Source organism: Perna viridis, chromosome 3 (assembly GCF_037379345.1).
Source record: "Perna viridis isolate PV_CMFRI_1.1 ecotype Kerala chromosome 3, ASM3737934v1, whole genome shotgun sequence".
Lineage (NCBI taxonomy): Eukaryota > Metazoa > Mollusca > Bivalvia > Mytilida > Mytilidae > Perna > Perna viridis.
In genome coordinates this window covers 41,446,126-41,464,212 of record NC_142447.1, presented here as the reverse complement: position 1 = coordinate 41,464,212, position 18,087 = coordinate 41,446,126, and the positions used below count along the sequence as shown (strand labels likewise).

The 18,087-nt window shown below is 33.6% G+C and overlaps 1 protein-coding gene and 1 long non-coding RNA gene across 4 annotated transcripts; one reads left to right on the top strand and one right to left on the bottom strand.

Annotated features, from left to right (window-relative positions):
* Positions 1-3,710: 3,710 nt before the first annotated feature.
* Positions 3,711-4,697, bottom strand: LOC148622295 (uncharacterized). Of its 2 annotated transcripts, none has more exons than XR_015920616.1 (2): positions 4,623-4,697; positions 3,711-4,158 (listed from the first exon to the last, which is right to left on the bottom strand). It is a non-coding gene; the product is annotated as an uncharacterized LOC148622295 (long non-coding RNA). The 2 variants fall into 2 exon arrangements; XR_015920617.1 differs by having other exon boundaries at positions 3,711-4,219; positions 4,623-4,689.
* A 4,217-nt stretch (positions 4,698-8,914) lies between these two features.
* LOC148622294 (transmembrane emp24 domain-containing protein eca-like) lies at positions 8,915-17,595 on the top strand. 2 transcript variants are annotated; one of them, XM_088572057.1, is made up of 5 exons: positions 8,915-9,109; positions 13,773-13,888; positions 15,150-15,254; positions 15,568-15,714; positions 16,500-17,595. In XM_088572057.1, exons 1-5 carry the CDS (start codon positions 8,926-8,928, stop codon positions 16,647-16,649), a joined length of 702 nt encoding a protein of 233 aa, XP_088428183.1. In that variant the 5' UTR covers positions 8,915-8,925; the 3' UTR covers positions 16,650-17,595. The 2 variants fall into 2 exon arrangements, with proteins under 2 accessions (XP_088428183.1, XP_088428182.1); XM_088572056.1 differs by lacking the exon at positions 13,773-13,888 and adding an exon at positions 13,159-13,274 and having other exon boundaries at positions 8,936-9,109.
* Positions 17,596-18,087: the final 492 nt, after the last annotated feature.

The window sequence follows — 18,087 nt, the reverse complement described above, 5'->3', positions numbered from 1 at the left end:
TAAGCAAATCGCGAAAAATCCCCGCTATATAAATGGGTTTGTTACAGACCCCTAAAATATTGCAGTTGTTTAATGGTAGTGCACTTGGTTTTTGGTGTGATGGCTTCAACATTATTTGATTGATATTGAGAAAAAAAATGAAAAAAGGTTTTGGGCTACAAAAGCAGGGTAGTTATTGCATTTGGGGTTATGACCCCAACCATTTTGGAATTGGGGTCCATAAATGGGCCAAAACAAGCTTGTCATGAAATTTTACTACACGACTGAAGTAAATTCATGTAGATCTTACGTTACGGCAGTTACGGTCATCTCAATATAGCGGAGGAAAATTTTAACAAGGTGTTTTCCTTCTTAAAGTTGTTCATTCAAGATGTTGAACAAAATAATTCTTCTTAGTTTTAAATTTGAAGCCGGAAGCATAATGCTTGATTAACAAGAAATCACAAGGTAATAATTTCGCATAGATGACCGTAACGAAGACTAATCTTTTTCTAAGGATGACCGTAACATGTTCAATAGATCTTTGTAATATACAAAAACCATAAAAAATAGTTTTCGTGTCGGCGGCAATTTACCCTCTATATAAGAAGTTTTCACACACTAACAGTACATTTCGTTGCGATTAATTATTACAATACAGAGAAATATTGTCTGGTGCCTTGTCCTGCACTATAGGCTAGTAGAGTGGTTGCTACAGATTCTGTATTCATAAGGTTTAGATCAAGTGTGTTTATCAGTTGCATTGATGTGGTTGTTTACTTATAAATATTTTGCTACATCCTTCGAGTGGACATGTAACGATTTCTTCGTGTCTGGCACTTTAACGTGGACTAGTACAAGATGGGCGCCAAGAGTGGAGGTCAAAAAGTTTGGAATATGTCTAAAGTCATGAGTGAGAGGAAGATCTGTGAAAGAATAATCAAGAGAACCAAGGTTATAGCGGTAATCCTTGGACAAAGACCAGTCTTGGAAAACACATGCACAACAAAGAACACAGAGTAACCAAAATCATACATACAAAGTAACAAAAGCAAATGAGCAACTGAATGTGTATATAGGTCAAGTATTTCCAAAAATTAACAAAATATATTACATATATAATTTATTGTTTGTAACTTATTTTGTTTCGAAACATGTCGGATTTATAATTAAGGCAAAAAATAGTCCTGTTAATGCTACCAGCAAGTAAAAGTAGAGTAGTTGGGTAGGGAAATTTTTTTTTTCAATAACAATTTACATTGAGTTCTAAATAGGGACACAATCTAGACTTTAGCCAAAATGGCCCTTAAATGTTGCATGTAAGGGAAGACAAAAAAAAACTAGGGTAGCAGGAAACCGACATTGAGCATGGAGTTGCATGGTCCAGGAGATGGATTCCCCTTCTGCAGAAAAAAATGTACAAAATTCTGGGTCAGACCCATGCTCTTTTTAAAAACCTGAATCCCCCCATGTACATTTTATTCACAAAATGAAACCCTACTTTTAATACGGATGCTTTACATGTATCCTCCTAAATATATGAATCCTAAGTGAAAGTGCTGGTTAGACGTATTCACTTCTACATGTTAAGCAAAACTTGAACTGCCTGTTAAAAGTTTATTCTTAGCGGTCTTTATGTATATGTGTTTAAGGAGTAAACTCATTTTAACTAGCATATTGTCTTTCAACCACAGGTTTTTAAATTTGTGGTGTTCTCTTCAAAAAGACTTGTTCAGTTACGGACATCCCAGATTCTTTGTTATGATTATCTCGCCGATATTTTTACTTTGGAATTTCTCAGTAATCCAGCATTTTTCACATATCTTTAGAAATTGTACATTACGGGTGCCTGTCATACCACATAAGAAAGGTTTTTATTGGTTTTTTTTTTGTATACGGTTTCAGAAATAGGGCTTAAAAGATAAATGGACTAAAATTTATATATATGGTGCTCTACGTAAATTTTATCACTAACTTCCATTTTGCTATGCTTGATTTGGGGTTGAGGGTCATAACTGCATCTATTAAGAATAAAACAAACATTTTTTTCTGGCGTCCCAACAACTATTTGACTTGAAAGATCTTTATGATATTGTACGACTACATGCACTTCTACGTTCTATATGATATTGTACGACTACATGCACTTCTACGTTCTATATGATATTGTACGACTACATGTACTTCTACGTTCTATATGATATTGTACGACTACATGCACTTCTACGTTCTATACAATTAGTCTATATTGATGGGTCTGAACTTTTTAATCTATTTTGGTCTTACCTTTTAGTTTATATATATATATATATATATATATATATATATATATATATATATATATATATATATATATATATATATATATATATATATATATATATATATATATATATATATATATATATATATATATATATATATATATAGATATATATATTTCTTCTTTCTGATGTCTAACTGCATTTTTTTTTTAAATTGTTCACTTTCATTTGTGTCAGAATCTTGTCAAAAACTATTTCTCAATCCAAATGACTATTCAGGGTTCGACGTCTGCATTCATATCAAGCTGTGTCCTGTGAAACATTTTATTTTTTATTTGTTCCGTATTTATGAATTATTTTCAGGAATTCCCATTCCAAGAACATTTTAGAAAATGTTGATTCTAGATGGGACCATGTTTGGTAATATAATAATGTCTATCCGACGTTCACACTTCGCATAATAACTCAGAAACCCTTCCATTTTTCACCCAACTTTGGTGAACTAATTCTTCCATTCAGTCACAGGACTTCATTACAAAAAGTATGATTACCAGTTTTCGGACAATAATTCAAAGATACTTCCACTAATACGACTGAAAAAAAATTAAGTCGTATAATGGTATCATCCTATTGCTGTCGATATCGTCGCCGACAGTGTCGGCGTCCCCGGACAAAAACTTGGTCGAATTGTTTTGATCTCTTAAATTGCATCACAGGGTTTCATATTACATAAGGAAGAGGAGAGTTGATTATGGAGGTTGTGGCTTTTACCGTTTGAAATTGTGCAAAAATAAAAGTTTGATTTAGGGATTATACTTGAACGAACCGTTTAGAAATTAGGGCCCAGAAACATGCATTCTGTCGTCCGGACAATGCCTCGCGTAAAAAGGTATGGATTTTTTTTTTAATTGTTCCATACTTTGTCGTACCTCAAGGGAAATGCTGGAATCGACTTAAGTTTTGTGTCTTGAATTTACATACGTCTACAGTGATCTAAAGTAAAGTAAACGCGGCCATATTCAATTTGTGTTAAAGTGAGGTGATCGTAACCTCTGACCTTGTTGGCCTTGAATAGCCCAAGGTAAATACCAGTTTTTCTAGATGAATTCATGTATTGAATTAATAATAATGGTTAAACTCTGGTCATGTAAGTAGACACCCTCACTTGTCAAGTTAAACTGCTGTAGGAGAATACTATTACTAATTCAATAGATGAATTCAATATTCAATTGGCAAAACTGGTATTTGCCTTCGGCTATTCCAGCTCAATATGGTCAGCGGTCACGGTCAATTCAGTGTAAATGTGGCAAAAAAAACTCTTTATATGTTTCGACAAACTGAGTAAAATTTCGATGACCTTTGTGTTCTTTAAGGATTAGAAAGTGAAGATCGTTTGATGAAACGAATACGACGTTAACATTGATAAATCAATGTACTGAAGGTTCCTCCCGAAAATAAACTTTGAACAAAACTTAAAATGAGTTTATTATAAATAAGCGGTTTGATTTTTATCCCTTCTTCTATGGTCTTGAATTTCTCTGTAAACTCCAGCAAGTAGGACATGCTAAAGGAAGTTCGTGTTTTAGTACATGAATGTTATGCAGATGGTTATTGATATTAGGGCACATGTTAGAAGGATACGTGGTTACGTGGTTCAATTTTTTACCTTGGGAATATAGACCTTCTAGCTTTACGAAAAAACCATTATTAGCTGTGTTTGATTTTAGTTTCTTCTTACTCTTCTTGTTTTTATCAAACCTCTCTTGAGACCTAGCATTTATTTCTCGACAGGTTTGGGTAGATAGCCTCGTTAGTTCTATTTCATATTCATCGACACATCCTAGGTCTACAGACTTTGGTCTTCGTCGTCTTTTTGAATTTAAGTCTAATGCAGAGTAGGTAGATTCTTCCATTCCTGTGACAAACGTTAACGGGATCGTTCTTTTAGTATTGCTGTAGATATATTTACTTTATAACTAAATGAAAGATATAGCGGATACCGGGTTAATATATATCATTTAGATTATGTCTATTAACTGAAAAATAAAGCGTTGAAACTATTTTGTCGAGTCGAATTTCACAAATATTTTTTTTCTATTATAAAATTTATATTATCTCGATTCTCCTGATTTTTTTAGTGAAAATTTGGATAGATACAAGTAGTAAAATTTTGCAATAATAACGAGAAACCATCCAATTTCCAGGCCAAAAAAATGCAACGTGAGTCGATAGCTATACAAACATGGTTTCAGTCAGTGGGTAGGCTTCCTCTACGAATATAAAGTAAAATTTAGCTGCATCTGATGGTGCTTTATATTTTAACGCTGTTAATATCTTGCCTTTTTACCGACCCTTTAAGTACAACTTGCTATAACTTACCTTGATATGGACGATATTATTTTGAAACGAATGTAATGAATTCAACGGTTGAATTGAGAAAACATGACGTCACAGTTCGTGTAGCAAATTTCCTCCCTTACACGTGAATGTTAACGCGAGTTGCGAATTAAATATTTATTTACGTTATATATTTAGCACTTTTTCATTTTGCGTCTCATAAAGATATTATGGTCCTGTAAGCAGATGGTATGTAATTCCTTTACTCGGAGATTAAATTAGGTATGAAGAGATCTAGATCCTTTAAAGTCAGTTTTCGTTATTTATATGACGTATTATCGTGAAACGATCCTAGTTTCGGGAATGTTAAACATCGTATCTAGGCTAAAAACCACTAATTCCACTTCCCATAGGCTTCTATGCTAATTTCACAATATTCAATGGCTTCTCTGGACTTTACCTTAACTTTAACCTGCAGAGGACTATATATCAGCATGATTCTACATATGTCAGCTCACAATCCTCAGAATGGCATGTGGGGTTAGCAGACTTGCAGTGAAGTACTGGTCACCGGAAGTGAAGGGTCTATAAATAGCATGGGAAATCCCAGTGTTTTCACAAGATAGGGGTATATTTAAAAATCATTGTGGAGATTAGGCTTCACATCACAAGAAGCAAAATGCACCTATAAAATGTACAGAAATGTTTTTCCTGTCAGAAACTGTTTAAATTTTTTAAATAAGATGAGAACTTTTTTCACAGCACTATGAGGAACAGGAGTAATTTCTGCGTAGGACTATTTTTGCGTACGTTCCAAATGCTCATTGGTTGAATTGGTGGTCTGTAACCTAAAGAGTCACTTTTTGTCTTAGAAAAAATAAATCACTATACAGGTATCTTTCTACACACATACTGAATGCATTTGCAAAGTTTCAGTGAAATGTGACAAGCACTTTTTTAAATATTTGATTTTTAAATATAGGGTAACCAACTTGTGCGAGCAAAAAAGTGACAATATTTTACCATACTTAAATGCATTAAATATTTGCAAAGAACTTTTTCTGACTTTTCAAATAAAAAATATCAATCACAACTTGTTTTTTAACAATATTAATGAAGAAATAGTTTTAACAGTAATCATTTTCTGCGAAATTGGTCTATTTTTAAAAATTTATTTCTGACATGCCTCCCCCTTTTTCTTGATCACATGTCAAAAATCCTAAATCTTTAAATTTTCACAAAAGGTGATATATTTGGCTTTAAATTTGTAAATACAGTGTTTTTACATTACAACATGACCAGTAAAGGGCACCTAAAGCAAAAAAAGTGCTCAATAATGGATTTTTCATGTTGCCATAGGGGAATGCTTATATGGCCTTAACCGCAGTAATGAAAGTGAGTTTTTCCTCATTTCTAACCTAATTTTTGCTCAAATCTACACAAAACTTGATTTCAAGTGCTTATTACCACCATATTTAGGTAAATATAGCCCTCAAAGTTTAATATTTGATATTTTTACTAAATTTTCTACACTTTTTACAAGATAGGACATAAAAATCAGGCAAAAAGACCAATTTTCCATAATTTGGACCTATAACTTAAAAAAATGCATATTTTGAAGGATTTTTGTAGTGTATTCCTCTCATGGCAAAGTTAACAAGATCTTCAAGTAGTTTAAAGCTATTTCAAGAAACTTTTCATTTTGCCATGGCTTCTGCTTAAGGCTAAAAACCACTAATTCCACTTCCCATAGGCTTCTATGCTAATTTCACAATATTCAATGGCTTCTCTGGACTTTACCTTAACTTTAACCTGCAGAGGACTATATATCAGCATGATTCTACATATGTCAGCTCACAATCCTCAGAATGGCATGTGGGGTTAGCAGACTTGCAGTGAAGTACTGGTCACCGGAAGTGAAGGGTCTATAAATAGCATGGGAAATCCCAGTGTTTTCACAAGATAGGGGTATATTTAAAAATCATTGTGGAGATTAGGCTTCACATCACAAGAAGCAAAATGCACCTATAAAATGTACAGAAATGTTTTTCCTGTCAGAAACTGTTTAAATTTTTTAAATAAGATGAGAACTTTTTTCACAGCACTATGAGGAACAGGAGTAATTTCTGCGTAGGACTATTTTTGCGTACGTTCCAAATGCTCATTGGTTGAATTGGTGGTCTGTAACCTCTACCCCAAGAAGTTGAGATAAAGGATACTACAGACACTGTGAAGTCAGCCTCATATCTTGACTTACACTTTGAGGTTGATAGTAAACGAAAACTATTGACCAAACTATACGACAGAAGCGATTTTCATTCCGTATTGTCAACTTCCCTTTCATCTGTGGCATCACCCCTTCAGCATCTGCATATACAATTAGGCTTCTGGAACAGGGTTATGTTGTTACAAGATTGAAGTCATCACTACAGAAGTTTTATGGTCGTCATCATGAACTCGTGGATCGTTACAGTGTATCCATCTGCACCATGAAAACTGATTTGTTCAATGTGTCAGTTTTCTTTTCCTCTTTCGTCTACCCCGGACTTGACCTTTTAAGAGCAACTCGGCGGGTGTTTCTAGAAAAGCAGAGGACGCTTACCCTTCCGGTGCACCTACTTTTATCGGGAAATGGCCACCATCAATAAATTGATTAACTTTGCCATTGAGTGCGCATGATTAGGATTAAAAACTGACACTTAAATGAACGGTCAGCATTGTTTTCAATAAAATTGTGTACAATATAGGAGTCTATTAATGTTAGGCGGACATTTGAACTTCGAAGGCATCAAGTGTTTTGGCTCCAACGATTTCCTGAGGCAGATAATTCCATTCCCTGATGGTCCGAGGAAAGAATGAAAATATTTTTATAGTCGATACCGATTGATGGAATTGATAGCTCATACATGTTTCTTGTCAGTCTAGCTGTTGTTATGAGCCTATTGTTTATAGGAACGGCTACTTCTTCATGATGGATCTTGTATAACAAGTGTAGTCTTGCATCTCTTCTTCTGCTCTCTAAGGATTTCAGTTCGAGTGATCCGAGCTTAGAGTCGACACTCGAGCCGTTCTCGTGTCTGTTGCAAACATATCTTGCTCCTGGACGTTGCATACACATGCATGATGCATACTCAACAGTAGGTCGTACCAGTGATTTGTAACACACCGTCTCTACGCTTTAAGACTGTTTCAGTCTGTACCTTCTTTGCTTCTAACTTATCTACGGTTATACCGTTTTCTCACAGGAATGTAACATTCCCAGAGAATGTTTTTGTTTAGATTTATTTGGACCTTTCGGCTTCTTTATACGCTAAATAGGAGGTTAGGTTAATAGCCAGTCACTGGCTTCTAGTTGCATTGCCATACTGTTTGATATTGAAGTTATTAAGCGTTATGCATTTATAAGCGATATGCACCATTGCTTTATATCAAAGGCTTTGTACTTGATCAAATAAACTGTGTTTCTAATGAAGTTTTCATTTATACAGTGTTATAGTTACAGAGCCCAGTGCACGGACGTACCACGTAACAGGGTGTCCTGTATGAGGTTACTAAGTCAGAATATAGGTAGTTGATATTGACACATAAATCTGGAAAAGCGAATATATCAGCGAACGTTCAAACACTTACCACCATTTATTAAAAGGAATATCACACTACTTATATGGTTAGATTGGTATTGCTATTTTCTAAGTCAGATTTCAAAGTGTTAACTGGCCATTTTCACTGAGAAACTTGCACATACAGAAGACTCCCGTTGCACAGTTCTCCAGTCTTCTGTGACATCACCAGAATCTAATGAGGTTTGGAAAATGATGGTCAGTATTGGAGCAATCTGGTCAGCCAGTTCTCTCAGTATTTTTCGACAGATGTTATCTGGACCTGATGCTTTGTTTGGATTTAGACCTTTCAGAAGCTTGAGTATACCAGTTGAATTTATGACTGGATCTAGTGCAGTTGGGAATTGTCCTTCCAACTGGCAGGTTTTATTAAATTCATCTTTGTCGATGTCACACCTCTCACTGAATGCTGATTGAAACTGCTTACTCAGTATTTTAACTTGGTCCAGAATGCTGCGGTGCAGGTGGATAAGACCCTCCTTTCTTGGAGGTGATATATGCCACTTCATATCATGCCTGGTCCATGCTCCCAGTTTTTTAGTGGAGTCCGAGTTGCTGGTTTACTTTTATCACGTTGTATTTATTATTTCAGTTTCTTTGTGTTCTTTGTTGTGTTTGTCTGTTTTCCATGTCTGGTCTTTGTCCCTGCAATAAATTCTTTTGATTTTCCCCAATGTGGTACCTTTACAGTAAACTGCATCTGAATTTTTTCATTGAGTTTGTCCATGCGCATGTGTGACGTGTCACTTCCTTTCGGCACGACAACAAATCAAGACGATATGGAAATACACGTTTCAATCTTCGTATTTTGTCTTGTCATCTCTATCGCACATGGTCTTTACTTCCACATTGGCGAAACTGAGAAAAAATGTTTCATAGAAGAAATTCCAGATGAAACAATGGTCGTAGGTAAGTAATGTGTAAAGAAGGCTGGTGGGCATCCATCTGTGATACTTACTCAGTTACTGACAATGCTGTACACCATTGGCCGCTGGCATCAGAGGCTGTACTGTATTCTGTAATTTAGGACCACGAGGGCCTGTTGTATTTGTACATGTCATGCTTATGCAACGAAGAAACTGATTATGCACAAAAATACCAGTATTTCAGACCTGATTAGGCTGATAAATAGCAAGATTCAATGAACATTAAAATCAGGCATTTGTGTAGTGAAGAGAGATACATAATTGGAGAATTGTTGAAAGAATAAACCTCTCTTGCTTCAGTAGTTAATCAATTTGATGTGTTTCCTTGTAGATCAAACATTATTTTTCCAGAATAAATGTTTTACCTACAAGGAATAAATGTGCCGTGATTCCCTTGAATGCTTGATATTGTATTCTTCGTTCTTTCTGTTGTATCCAACCCTCCAATCTCTGGAGTACTGCAGAAATGTGTAAAACTGAATGAGCAGCTGTACTGACTGTAGCAACTGCATATACAGGATGCTTATTAAAAGATAAAACATGCAGAATCCAGTATCTAAATTACCATAATAGTCCTGGTTGTCATTTTTTATACTGGTAAAAAAGGAGTAAAGCACAAGTTATGCATGAACCCACCACCGAATATGCATCATTGTAAATTGTGTATAATCTCTGTTTTTAACATTGATCTCTCTCTTTTCAGGCCATTAGGAATGGCATGCCTGTACATAGTTTAAAACATCTAAACCATAAAATATCTGAGCAGAGTTGAAAAAAAAATTAACACTATAATCATAGCTCTATGGAAATGTCACTGCATTACATACAAATGTAGTTCATGCGAGGCATCATAGAAAGAAAACTTTGATTTAGTAGGTCGTACATAATCCATTTCAACATCATACAGTATATTATAGTTCTCAACACCATGCATAAACAATTTGTACTCTCTTATAATAAATTACTGTATGAGAGCAATGGTATATACAATGTACATTTTTGTATACCGTAGAAGTCGCACTAAAATACTCTTTGCAAGTGTCGTCTTAAAATATACAACTCTTTATTGGTGTCATTAATTATTCTATTTAGAAAATAAGACCATAAAGTGAGATGGGTGTAGCAGGATAGTCAAAATAATTCTTTTAAATGTGGCTATTGTTCACATGTTTATAATTCAATAGTCATAATACCCTTGAAAACTGAGAAATGGTTTCATTTGTCTGTTGTGATGAGATTCTGGCTTATATTTAGTTGATATGTACTGTTACTAGCAGCTTTTGATAATAGCAGGATAATACAGGTCAAAAAGGGCAAATTTGTAAGTACTTCATGCAAGCATTAAGTTTTGTGTAGAAAATCGACAGAAAAGAGCATATACATGTGTATGTTGTATAGTGCTTATAAATTTTATCAAAAGGGCCAGGTGTCCTGCACTGTCCTAAATTACTTTGGTTTTTGCATCTTGGAATAGAGGAATTGCAACCTGCCTCTTTTAAGAGATTTTTCTTCATTCTAAATAATGATGCTGAAGCCTTCAGAAGATTTTTTTTTCATTTATTTTTATTTACAGTATTTATATATCGCATTGACTAATTACAAATACTCTAAGCAATTTACAATATAAAAAAAAAACGAAAATAAAATACAAACATGAAAATGCTACGTAATCTTGAATAATGACAAAATTTACTCTAAAAATTGAAAATAAAAATAATAATTGTAAGTGAAAGACCTATTAAAAATTAAAAAAAACATCAAAATATGAAATTTAAAATATCTGAAGTTGGAACTATCAAGAAAATTAATCAGGTTACTATACAGTATGGAAAAATGTTTGTTTTGTTTGTTTGTTGGGGTTTAACGTTCGAGCAGCAATATTTCAGCTATATTCAGACGATGAACATGAATTTGATGATAAAATGAACATGAAATGAAAAAGGGATGGGACACAAGGACAATGGGGTCGAAAAAATTTTGATTGCCACTGGAAATAGGGAGAGGTGGGTAGGGTCGGGCAATTTAGCCTCCTGTGGCGGAGCCCTATGGTTCATACTCCGGGAGAATACTACAGTAGGGATCTTTGACGTGCAAGGAACGTGGCATCTTTCCCTTGGCTTGGGTTCTGAGCACTATTTAGTCGCCTTTTACGACAAGCTTAGCGCTGCTGCAGGCCTATTCTTTTAACACCCAGATCTGCACAGGGATGCCATAGGAAAATAAAATATCTCCAGAAAAGACCTAAAAATACTAAAATCATTACATTTGAATAAAAATAATTAGAAATAAGCTAAAGTGCATACAATCATTACATGATGCTTCAGATTAAAATTACAAAATGTGTAAATATGTCATTTGTATAAAATAATTTCACTGACACTCTAGTAAAAGTTCATAAAAAGTCATGATATGCCTGCTTTAATAAATAAGTTTTCAATTGTGACTAAATATTTTCTACAATATCTAAAATCCTCAAATGATTGGGAATATTGTTCCAAAAGCTGGAGGCTGCCATGTCAAATCATTTATTACCATGTTTTAGCTTTTACTCTCTAATAGTATTTTCAGATCGCAAGGTTCTAATGGGAAATACATGTAAGAAACAGTACATATTGTGTACTGTTAGATTAGAAGTGATTTTATAAGCTAATTGATTTTTTATAAGGAACCAAGTAATAAAAGTTTTAATCATTTATTAAGTGTGTCTGCACGATGAGTAATACTTGTAGACCTACAGTGATAGTAACATAAGCTGTCTGTAAATTGCAGTTGTTGGATTAATAATATACTTAAAAATCTGTCAATATATTTTTAGCTCACATGGCCTTGTGAGCTATTGCCATCACTAAATAATGTATGTGTCCATCATCGTCATCCATAAAATTTTTTCAAATCTTCTCTTCTGGAACTACTCAATAGATGGTTACCAAACTTTGCATGAATGTTCCTTAGGATATTTTTAGCAATCCTTGTGTGGGAATTTTGATGTGGCGAAAAACATGGTCGTCATTACTAAAAATAGACCATAAGGGTCAAATTGTAGAATTATGCAAATATTCAAAAACAGTTGATAGCTCAGAGGCTAATTTTTTTTTGTTGATTTAAAAGGGAAAAATAAAAAAGTGGTATTAAAGTTATAATGACTGCAAAAGAAGAAAAAAGGTAAAATATTTATCTACAAATAATTCATGTAAACATAAACAGAAATGTACATTTTTAATACACAGATCAATCTTTACATAATACTTTAAATACGAAGCGGCATGTTTTGACATGTGACATAGTAACGTCGTGTCAGGCCCACTGAATACAGCGCTATCTGAAAATTCCACCACCTGAGGCACACATCCCAGTTGCTCTGTGGGCAGAGCGCTTAGCCCCCGGCTAGGTTTCTGAGCACTATTTAGTCGCCTTTTATGACAAGCTTAGCGCTGTTTAGCACTGCTGTAGGCCTATTCTTGTAGGATGGATTGTAACCAAATATATTTGTATTGCATGAATGTTTGTTTGGAAAACCTTAACAATTTTTTATCTGTCGAAAACATGAACACCACTAATAAAAATTGATTTTCTGGGGGGAGGGGGATTTATCAGCATGGTGAGACCAACCTATGCTGAAATTTTCATAAAGATCTGTTGCTCAATGTTGGAGTTATTGCCCTTGAAAAGAAAAAATGACAAGAAGAGATTTGTTTTATAATATGAAAACCAGGTGGATAACTAAGATGCTCTGTATTAATTAAATGATTCTTGTGACAACAGTATGGTAGGGTCAAGAGTCCAGCTTTAGAAAGCTATAAAGACTATTTTTAACCAGGTGAGCAATTCAGGCTCTCTAGAGCCCTTAGTTTATTTTTAATTTGCTGATTTCAGGGAGATCAGTGTCACACTGTACTGCAGATTGTTATGTTTGTTGATTATTGCAGCCTCACATTTATACAGCAAGAATTTTCACATGTATGAAAATTTTATGTACATGCATGTCAAACATCACTTCTTACTCATGTGTTTAAAATAACGACATCATTGCAGGACATTATAAAGTGGAAGTTTTTGACAAGAACACAAATAATTATGTTCCATCGGTGCCTGGATGGGGCATGCATGTAGAGATACAAGATCCAGATGACAAAGTAGTTTTGTCAAGGGTAAGCTGAATGGGAATATATCACAGTGTTCATGTATAGAGACCTTAAAATTTTCAACATATCTGTATACCTCATTAGTAGGTCCTAGTACTGGTATGCTGGACTGGTAGTTCTTTAGAATACCAAAAAGCCTCAGTGCACCTTTTATGGTATCTAGATATGTTTCTTGTATTTTTGGAGGGAAAAACTAAACAAAAATAATTTCTGTATTCTTAAATATGCTTAGTCTGTCTTTCAGTTACAAAAATGTACATGTATGATATGTTGAAACTTTTATGGGCTTTGTTCAGGGATCTGGCTAGTTTGATAAGCCTTTATACATGTATATATAACCTAAATTCTGAAGCTACGTGTACATACATGTACATTTGTATATTGTTCATTCAATTGCAATTTAGTTTAAATCTAATTTTGTATCAAACTAGCCAAATACCTGCAATGTTTTATTCTTAAGAGGTGAAAAAATGATTAAATTGCATGTTTGCATTGTGTTTACAGGAAAGTACAAAGTTCAAGTATATGATTTTTCTGTGAAAGAATATCAGCCCTCTGCACCAGGGTTGGGTATGTTAGTGGAGGTTAAAGACCCTGATGATAAAATCATACTATCTAGGGTGAGTCAATGTCCAGAGTGGTCAGTTTGGTATCAGAAAATCAAATCTCAAAATAGTTCAGTCTTTATTAAAGCTAGGTTGAAACAAAATATTCACAAACAATTGTTTGGATCAATATAACTCCTCATTGGTTACTGTTAGTAACCGTGTTTTAGCAAAGACAATTTCCTTAAATATGCAGTTAACTGTTAGCTCACAAGATTCTAATGAGCATTCCAAATTGTTAAAAAAGATGTAAAGCATTATTGATTTTTTTTTGTAATTTCAAAGATGTAAGTAAAGAAAAAAAAACTGCTGACCACTTTTGGATGTGGTTGAATGGTCTTTTATCATTTTTCCACTGACCTTAGGCTGGGTGTTGCTTTTTTTTATTGCATGCCTGTTGATATCTTTTGGATATGGGGCTGTTTGGTAAGATTTTGTTAATTTTTTTTTTTGCTTAAGTTTTCTCAGTCCCTTGAAACAGGCTTGAGGGCCCTTGGTTTTATGGAAGGGCTATTTATTATTAAGTTAAACATGTAATTAATGGCAAAATTCTTAATAGCTCCTACAGTATTAATAAAAGATGCATTGTAGATGTATTTTTTTTTATTTTGTATAATCACATTTATGCTGTGCCAGAAACTATGACTGTAAAAATGCTGAAGTGGGAATATAAGACATACCTATGTTTAGCTCATTACAGTACTTGTCATCCTAACCACCATTCTGATTTCAACATTTGTGGTCATATCAAGCTGACCTCAGTAGAATATCTGTAAATTTTTTAGTTTTTATTTTTGCCTTTGATAAATGTTGAACAGTCTTTTATAGATATATTTATGCCTATCTCCTTGGTAGATTGATATTTTTTGCTTTCTTTCTTTTTGTATTTTTTTAAAATTCTTTACAAATGCTTCCTCCTTTTTCATTGAATATATTTGGTAATGCATGTGTACACTTCAATATTTTGCTGTTTTGTTAAGAATCGGTGTAAAGTAGTATACAGTGTAAGTCCTAATCTTCCAGAATCTTACAGATATTTTGTGAGAACAAAAACTCCAGGTATCCTGATAGCCTTTCTGTTTAACTTAATTCTAAAGACCACACAACACCAAACTTTTCGACAGGAGACAGTTACAAACCTTAGGCTTATTGGTGTTTATAATGCATTTTAAGTGAGCAGTATAGGTGCATGGGTAAGGCTTTCTTTTTTGCATGGTTTAATTCTTTTTCAAATTTACATCATATTCTTTTATTTGTTTGCTTTTATTTATTTCAGACTTATGCTGCTGAGGGACGATTTACATTCACTTCCCACACAGCAGGAGAACACATAATATGTTTACACTCTAATTCATCAGCTTGGTTTGCTAGTGGACAGCTGGTAAGTTGGTGCACATTTGCTTTTTTCTTTTGACTAGTACACGTTTACAAGTTTTATTGCAATTACATTTGTACTAAGTTTTGTGACACTTTGAATGATAATTTCAATAAGTCAAATCAAACAATATTACTCTATTGATAAATATTACAATTAGGGAAATGATGGAAATTCTGTCTTATATATATTTATGTACATTTTTGTGATTTAATATAAATGACATAACACTTCGTATGATGCTAAAATTATCCAGCATGACTGTTTCTAGTTATATGGTACTATCCCTGTTGTTTATAGTGTAACATTAACATTACAGAGAGTACACTTGGACATCCAAGTAGGAGAACATGCTGTTGACTATGCCCAGATTCAAGCGAAAGATAAATTATCAGAATTACAGCTTAGAATTAGACAACTCCTTGATCAAGTAGAGCAGATTACCAAAGAACAAAATTATCAAAGAGTAAGTCTATTTCAGAATTTATTAATACCCCTCCCCCACCCCCCACACACCCACTTGAAAAGTGGGTGGTGTATAGTAATGATGCTGTTCGTCCTTGTACTCATTCCCATGTCTAATTTGCAGCTTTTCCCAAACCACTGAATGGGAAGTGATGTAACTTTTGCTCATTCTTTATTACATGATGCCATTGTGCACATGTCTCCTATTTTGTTTTTCTGTCCGATTGACTTTCTGGGTTTCCTAAAGCAAAACATCGACTTTGTCATTGGGGACACCTAGGGGCATCTTCTAATTTGCCACTACTCTAAAACCACTTGGACTGTATGGAATGATAAAACTTTCACACATTATCATATGATACCATTTTGCACCTTTACTTTGTGTTTCCATTTTGAATAACTTGGGGTTTTCTTAAATGTTTTTTAGGAGGGGATAGGGGATGTCAACAAAAAGGTTCTGCTCAGTTTTTTTAGTTTGTACATAAATTTTTTATTTTTTTTGTGTTTTTATGTTGAAGGTAATGTATATGATATTAATTACACAATTATTGCATAAAATGATTACATATAAATTTGCAAGGTCTTCCATATTCTGTTTTTATATGATATGTATTTTATGTTCTCCAGATCTTCAGTCTTTTTCAGGAAACTCAAGCTTATCTTTTTTGAATAGCAAAAAGAACTTCATTTTTTGCTCCTGTTTCTAAGTAATTTTTGTGATTAGACTATTAAGGTTGCATTTTTAAACATGACCAAATGAAAAAAAAATATTGTTATTTATTCCAGTACCGTGAGGAGAGGTTCCGTCAGACCAGTGAAAGTACAAACCAGAGAGTATTATGGTGGTCTATAGCTCAGACATTGATTCTATTGGTCACAGGATTCTGGCAGATGAGGCATTTAAAGAGCTTCTTTGAAGCCAAGAAACTAGTCTAATACTTTAGGATTCAATTTAGGGTTTATTCTTAATAATTGGCATACATTTTAAATACTTCATTTGAAATTTATCTGACAGAAATCACCAGATGAACTGAAATATTTTACATCAGAGACATTTGTAAGTTTTGTTGGTACACAAAGACTGGTTAGTTTTCTCACCAAAATGAAATTATGCAATTTATGGATAATCATGGACAAAGTTACAGGTCCTGTCATAACAGGATTATTTTTTGATTATACATATTATCATCCTTTAAATGTGCATGTAAAGTTTCAAGTGCTTAGAATGCTTTTTGAAATGGAAGCAAAGTTTGTGTGTGTGTGTGTGTGTGTGTGTAATTGAGTGAAAATCCCTTCACTGTAATAAATAAAGCATCATCTATAAAGTATGAATGTGTATTTAATGTAGTGTTATTGATATTTATTTTTTTTTCAATGTCAAGTGTGAAGATTTCTTGTGAAATGAAAGAAGATGAATTCTTCTTTTGATGTCATGAGAATAGATTTTTCATGACTCACATTTTTACTCACATTTATTTCAAGGGTGATGAATTGTTTATTTTCTTTTCTATTTCCTGATTGTGAATTTAGGCAAATTACTTTTAATTAAATATACCTTTATCACTTCGAGAATCAAGTTAAACAGGATTTTTTTTTTATAAGTGAAATAAGTTTTAAAGCTACCATGTGGCTAGCAATTTTCTCCTACAGATACTTGATGATACTTGTAGTTGTGTATTTATTTTTATTTTGTAAAGTGATGATTTCAAAATTCGGCACTAGCTCCGTCAGGTGACTTCACTTATGGTTTGTTTAATGATTATCTGCATTTGTTATTGATACTCTGTGGTGTAAATTTGTTTTAAAAGGTATGTAAAAATGTATTTTATTTAAGATTGTAAATTTTGTTTTCAATCAGAAAATAGAATAATTAAGTTTATAAGTTTGTGTTCTATGTATATTCACTACAGTACACTATAGAAATATAAAATAAAAGCCTAGTCCTCTCAAATGTAGAAAAATGTCAGTTATGCTGCAAGTCCATGAATGGGGTGAGATGTTGATACTTTATATGAAGATCTTTAAAACTGAGGTTCTTCTTAATCAGGTATTATGAGGTAACCTTCCAATGGAAATCTCTGAAGTGTTGGGATGTGTGCAGTTGCCTAGACCTAATATTGAAATTTCAGACAAGTTAGAACTGCCACTCCGTTTTCATGGATAACTTGAATGTTAGTAGGTGGATATTAATGAAATTGAATTGACTTAGGGGTTATGACCTATACTGTTTTTAAACTAGGGGCTGAAAAGGTTAAAAACAAAAAACAATACTATGAATGGGACATAGAAATACAGGTGTGTCTGCCTCTTGCCATCACACTAGTGGAAACCACTCAATTGATTTGGTTTAAATTTTGTAGGATTGTAAGTCAAG

Excerpts from the sequence above, each read along its gene's own strand:
- LOC148622294 (XM_088572057.1), top strand. The coding sequence starts at position 8,926 with ATGCGCATGTGTGACGTGTCACTTCCTTTCGGCACGACAACAAATCAA. Across the intron at positions 9,110-13,772 it reads AGATGAAACAATGGTCGTAG|GAAAGTACAAAGTTCAAGTA; the intron begins GTAAGTAATGTG and ends TTGTGTTTACAG. Across the intron at positions 15,715-16,499 it reads AAGAACAAAATTATCAAAGA|TACCGTGAGGAGAGGTTCCG; the intron begins GTAAGTCTATTT and ends TATTTATTCCAG.